The sequence below is a fragment of the Hydra vulgaris genome, chromosome 12, assembly GCF_038396675.1.
Source record: "Hydra vulgaris chromosome 12, alternate assembly HydraT2T_AEP".
NCBI lineage: Eukaryota > Metazoa > Cnidaria > Hydrozoa > Anthoathecata > Hydridae > Hydra > Hydra vulgaris.
Genome location: NC_088931.1, coordinates 18,075,809 through 18,082,500, shown reverse-complemented (window position 1 = coordinate 18,082,500; position 6,692 = coordinate 18,075,809). Strand labels below are relative to the sequence as shown.

Genomic DNA, 6,692 nt, shown 5'->3' with positions numbered 1-6,692 from the left:
GAAATTGCATTTAATTCTGCCATATTTTGAGAAGATACCAAATTCTGGAGGTTCTGAAAAGCTTGATATAATGTCAGTTTAGCAGAATTTTCAACTTCAAAAAATGTAACTCGCATGATGATCGCTTCACTATATAAATAAAAAAGCTATTATAAGCAAAAAATAAAAATAAAAAATTTTAATAAAAAATGCATTAAAATATACTCTGTCAAAAAATAATTGTTGTCAAAATGAAAGAAATGCTGCTTGGCAAACAGAAATTAACTTTAGCCCAAATGAGGATAATGTGGTTAGGCGAGTTGATAATTATTTTCAAAATGAAAGAGATAGAGCAAAGCAAGATAAAATTATTCATCTACATATTTACAAAATTCTATTAGGCAGGTAGAAAATAATTTGAACTCAAATGAGGACTATGTGGTTAGACAAGTTTAAAATAATCATAGCAGAAATGAAAAAGATTGGCCTAGGCGTAATGAAACTAATCATCTACAAAATGTACAAAACGCTGCTAGAAAAAGAAGAATGCATTGTAGAGCAGGAAGTAAGACTATTCCAGATTTTAATTTTTTAGGTGAAATGAACTAGTTCTTTCCGCATTGTGGTGCTAAATCATTTTACAAGAAAAAGTCACTATATTGTCATTTCCCATGAAACGTTTTTTGGAGAAAAAGCCTTAAATTAACCCTTTTTTTAAAAAAAATTAACCATATTTAGTTAGAGCATCTTTAAAAAAATCTATGAAATTTCATTGAAGAAATAGAAAATAATGCTTTATGCTTTCATGTATTAATCTTTTTCTAAAAATTTTTAATACTATGGTAATAATTTAATTTAATGATTACAAATTTTCATTTTATATTTATTAACCATTAATAATTTGTATAAGTTTTTATTTAGATTTAAAATTGATTAAGTTTTTAATTTATAGTTTCTGAGATTAAGTATGTTAATAGTTTATAGATGTTTGTATTAAGTTTTTCCATGCTTTAAAAGTCTTGTTAACTTGCAATGTGTAGAGCAACATTGTCATCCTTGCCAATCAAGTGATGCTACTAAGTTGTGGTGTTGCTAAAATTCAGTGTCAAGCGATGTTACTATTTATAATAACACTTATAATATTCTTCAATTTAAATGATTTAAAATTTTTTTATAAATTTAAACATACAATTATATATATATATTTTTTCTCTCTCTTTGCTTTTGGCATTGCATTATTAGTTTGCTCACAGTTGAAACATGGTTTTGAACATGGCTTTAACTAGTAAATTTATATAACGTGAAACTTATTGTGTTAATCATTGGTCAACAGAAACTAGAATTCGACATAATTAAGGTAAAATAATTTTGTTTACTGGTAACATAACAAAACCATTTTTAATGGTTATTAGTTTTATATTTTGTGCTACTTTGTTGTTTCTGTCATTGTCATTAACAGTTTTCTTATCCTCATAAATATTTATTCTATGTCTTTTTTACTTTTGTAAACACAGTGCTTTAGAAATGTTTGCCTCTCTCTTAAATGAGGGTTTATTGTTCAAATGTAATAATTGTAATAAATCAAATGTAATAATTGTGATAAATCAAATCACTACAGTTCAAGTATTATAATTGATAAAATTTCTTACTATGTTGTAGTGTTATTAGGTTGCGCCAAGTGGTGTTATTATATTGTGTTGTCTAGCCTTTTTTAATTGAGGAGCCCATTTACAAAATGCGCTTAGTTCAAGTAAACTGAATTTGAGAAAACGTTGAAAAACTGAAATACTCATAGTTGTGTATCAACAGAAATTGATATTTTCTTTTTTTAATTTTAGGACAAAAAAACTTTCAATTAGTCTAATATCTAAATAGATGATAGATTTCAGTATATAGAATGTAGAAATGAAATCAACTCGAAATTTTTTTTTTGTAACTTATAGCGTTTTGCAGATGGACTCCTCAATTATTCTGGAGAAATAGTAGTGTTTGTTAATATTTAGCAAAATGTAATATGTGCTTACAAATATCTTATGCTAGGTGGTATTGTTGCTGTGTTTTGAATTGATATAGCTAGGCTGTTATAGCTATTTATTTTTTATTCTTAATTTTCCATTATATTTTTATTCTAATTCTATCAAAAATATATGTAAATAATACTTTTGTAATTGAAAATTGAACTTTTACTTTTTTTAGATATTGGTACCTGTTGTTTTGTAATTGATTTTAAAAAGAACTGATGTTATTATTATTTAGATTTTATTTTATTATCTTTAAAAATGTTATTAACTATAAGCCAAGACATAAAGGGGCAAGAGGGGGCAGAACTAAAAAAATTATTTATAGATAAATTTGTATTTAATTATATTTTTTAGATAATATATCAAGGTGTAGTGTTATTAATGATTTATTTACTAATAACCTGTATTACTATTTGCTTACTGTTGGTTATCTTGGTTTCAGGTTAATTAATAGAACCGGCATTATAGTAATATTTATACAAAAATAAATATTTATATAAAAATATTTATATTATCTTGGTCAGGAGTGGCATGCGATCACACGCTTTTCCTAATAACGCATATAATATATTTTTGACAACATGACCACGGTTTTTACATGTTTCACATGTAAATACTTTGAAACTTTAATTTTTTAATGTTTTTGTAGTATTAGTTGATACGTTTTTATATGACTTATTTCCAATTATTTATTATCAACTAAATTCTTTAATAACTAACTTCTAACAGTTCTTTTATAAATAAATAACTAACTTCCAATGGTTTTTTTATAAATAAATACGTTTTACTTTAATGATTATAAGTATTATATATTCTTCATATTTGATTCATTTTTTCCAAGTTTCCAAAAGTCTTTTTTACTTCATGATTTGTTATTTGTTCATGATTAGTAAATTAAGTTTAAGAAAAGAGAAAAAACAATTTTTGTTCAACTAAACTTGAATGGTTAAACTTAAATAGCAAAAATATGTTTTGCTTCCACTATTATTAAGAAGTGGCAATTATCAGAATTAAATTACTAAACATTTTATATTTATATTTCCTTTTATTTACGTTATTTGAATTTAAAAAAATTTTTTTTTTTAACTCTTAAAAAACTTTTTTAATGAATTTTTTAAAAGAATCATTAACTTTAATGACTCTTTTAAAAAGTTCATTGAAAACAAACTTATTGTTTATACTTGAAAATATTTTTCCTTTTGTAAATATTTCATGTTTTTTGGTATAGTTCTTTAAACTTGTTCTAAATAATTAAAATTTATCATAAAAAATACACAGAAATATTTTATCATAAAAAAGTAATTTGTCAAATAAATAAAATTCAAATTATTAAAAAGTACTTAAATAATAAAAGTTTTTAGGATAAAGGATATATGTATATATATATATACATATATATATATATATATATACATATATATATATATATATATATATATATATATATATATATATATATATATATATATACATATATATATATATATATATATATATATATATATATATATATATATATATATATATATATATATATATATATATATATATATATATATAGATATAAGGGTAAATAACAAGCATAATTTAAATTAAATTTTTTTATTGTAAACAGTTGTTAAAAGTAACTTTTAATTTACTTTAAAGCATTTTGCGTAATATTAATATAATACATATTTCATTAGAAAAGATCGAAGTTTAAAAGTTTATAACTCTGCACTTTTTTGAAATGTTTCAAAACATGTAAAAAACCATGGACAAGTTGTCACAAAAAAAAACTATATGCATGGTCAGAAAAAGCGTGCAAATGCACACCGCTCTTGACAGATACATTTTAATCAAATACAAATATTTCCAAAAATTTTTAATCAAATACAATACAAATAAAAGTACAACAATATAGCTTATTATTACCAAATACAAATAAAAATATGTACTTGATCCCAACCTTGCTTAAATAATAATTACAAAGAAATATAAAATAATTAAAAAATCTTAAAACATGTTGTTTTAATAATAATTATTATTTGTTAATACCTGATTTCAAGAATTTTGGAGTTTATGTTAAAATGAAAAATGCTTTCCAGGATTTCTTCGATCTAAATTGAAATAAATGTAAATAATTTTTATCTTCTAACAAGACTAAAACTGAAACAAATGAAACAAACAGATAAAGAAATCCACTTCATAAGTAAATACAATATGTTCAACCCCAAACTTGAAGTCAATTTGCTTAAGCCCAAACTTCAAGTCAATTTGCTTAAGTACTAAAGCCCCCCCTCCCCCTATGCTGTTTATTTCACTAGCACAATATTTATTGATATACATGCACTAATGCATGGTTTTAGTTAATTTTGTTATAAATTTAAATTTAAAATTTATAGGAAAACTTATTGACTTTTAATTTCGTTAAAAGTCTGGTGTGTGTATAACTACTGCACTTTTCCATATATCAGTCAACTTTAAGACACTGCACCTCTCGCTAAAATTAGTCAATAAATGTATACTTTTTTTTTTTTTTTTTTTTTTTTTTTGTTAATTCACCTCCCCAAGGCCCAGAAGGCCACTACAGAAGAGGAGGCTACTTAATTGTGGTTATAACCCTCTCTCAACTCTATAACTCCGAAACACGAACCTTGACGAACAAGGCCGCTGCGCGGAGAAACAAGTTGAGCGCGGTACTACCAGGGATGTGGTGGGGATCGAACTCGGAACCTCTCGCTTATGAAGCGAGCGCTTTACCACTACACCACTACCGCATACTTAAATGTAAATAAAAAATAAAAAGAACAGAAAAGAAATGAAATAATAAAAACAACATAAAGCAATGAAAAAAAATTTCTTCCATTCTTTATTTCAAAAATTAGATATACATCTTATTCAACAGTTAAAACCAGAAGATAAATAATTAATAACAAGACAAAACAAGAAAAGTTTTTCAATTCTTAAAATCACTTGTAAATCAATGATTCAAAACTCAACATGGAATAAAGCACTTGTAAATCATACAACATAAGTAAAATACATTCAGTAAAAATGAAAAATACTCTTGAAAACTACTAAAAAATGTGATACTTTTAAATAGTTAGGGTATGGACAACTTAATTGAGCAAACTTTGTATAATTAGGCTTTTTCTAATTATGCCAAGATTTAAGCATGTTTGCATTTGTAACAGCATATCTCGCAACAATTTTTTTTAAGTTTTAAATCTAGAGAAGACTTTCTTTTATTTAAAAGAGCCTGACCAAACCAAAACCCTCAGTTGATGTATCTACATGTTGATTGTAAAATCAACTACGCCTAAATCTTACATAGTCGATATGTACACTCCATTAATGGAGTAGTTACAACCTGTTACCGGACCTAAGATTAATTCAAAAATTGTATGCACATTGGTTACATTGTGTATAATGTCTGTCCTGGGGAAGGATTATTTACCAGGACAATCATAACACTGTCAGGGGCTGTTCTAGCAAAATAATTTGTCCTTAATTTCAAATTTGGACGGCACCTAAAGACGGTTGGCGCTATCAAAAATGGTCTAGAATAGCCCCTGACTGCTCTAGCATGCATTCTTTGTTTTTTGCAATTAATATTATGTCATTAATAGTTAACAATTAAAATGTGCAACACTTGTACCTGGCAAAATGCACCAATTTGTCTAAATGAAGCAAATTTTGAGTAGCTTACTAGTATTTCAGGACTGTTTTCTTTTTATAATACCTATAGTTTCTTTAAATTACTTAAAAGGAGTTATTTTTGTTTATTGATGTTCTTTCTAATATTTATATAATCTTTTTTTCTAGGCCTAGTTCAACATAAATCACTTGAGTCATAAACTATTTTAATAGAATCTTCTATTTCTTTCACTTCTAATATTATCTTCTAATATATTATATCTATCCAACTTGGTGGAGCCAGTGTGACAATATTTTTATTGTCAAATATAAAGAACTTTCTCTTTTATCAAGCTTCTAATTTTATCAAAGTTTTCAGCCTTTTTTTTATGCTACTTGTTTCATGACACATTTTCTCCTTATGAGAGTATACTTTGATGGTTTTGAATGAGTTTTTAGAAGAGATATAGTCAAATTTTGGTTATCTAAGTTAATCTCTTGTCTTTTTACTTTAAATGATGATACTACAAAACCAACCCTCGGAACTTGGGTCGGCATTCGGCAATGCCAACCTGAAAGTGTTTGAGGTCGACAAAAAATTGCCGTTCTCGTTTCTATGTTTTATAGTAAGACCTTTGTATCAAATAGTTTTTGCCGGCCTGATGCCAACCTCTAAAAGATTGAGGTTGGCAAATTATTGTCGACCTCATTTTTACTAATTCCGAGGGTTGCAAAACCCTCATCATCTTGTTTACCCTGACTTTTTTCCTCTTGGAAGAAAATCTCTTCTAGCAATCTTTTGTTTACAAAGTTTTCAGAGTTTCTTCCCAAGTCAGGAGCTATATTCAAGGTACTTCTAATCATGACTTACGACTCTTTTATAGTAACTGAGACAAGAATTAATTCAATTTCATAAAGCTTGTTTTTATGCATTTGTCCTAAACTTTATTTTGATATGTTTTGGAAAAAAAAAAAAAATTAAAAATTACATATAATAAAATTTTACAGCTTTTTACTAGTGATTTTCTTTGTATGTGCATTGAATGGATCACAACAAACTTTCTGCCATACAGG

General features: G+C 25.8%; 1 protein-coding gene across 2 annotated transcripts in view; it reads right to left on the bottom strand.

Annotated features, from left to right (window-relative positions):
- Positions 1-6,692, bottom strand: part of LOC100200794 (adhesion G-protein coupled receptor G2) — a 56,254-nt gene that overhangs the window by 9,989 nt on the left and 39,573 nt on the right. For both annotated transcript variants that reach the window (XM_065812412.1, XM_065812413.1), the window contains exons 5-6: positions 4,038-4,099; positions 1-129 (exon numbers count right to left, since the gene is read on the bottom strand). The exon at positions 1-129 is cut by the window's left edge and continues 20 nt beyond it. In XM_065812412.1, the coding sequence (XP_065668484.1) occupies positions 1-129; positions 4,038-4,099 (191 nt within the window). The remainder of the gene's footprint in view (positions 130-4,037; positions 4,100-6,692) is intronic.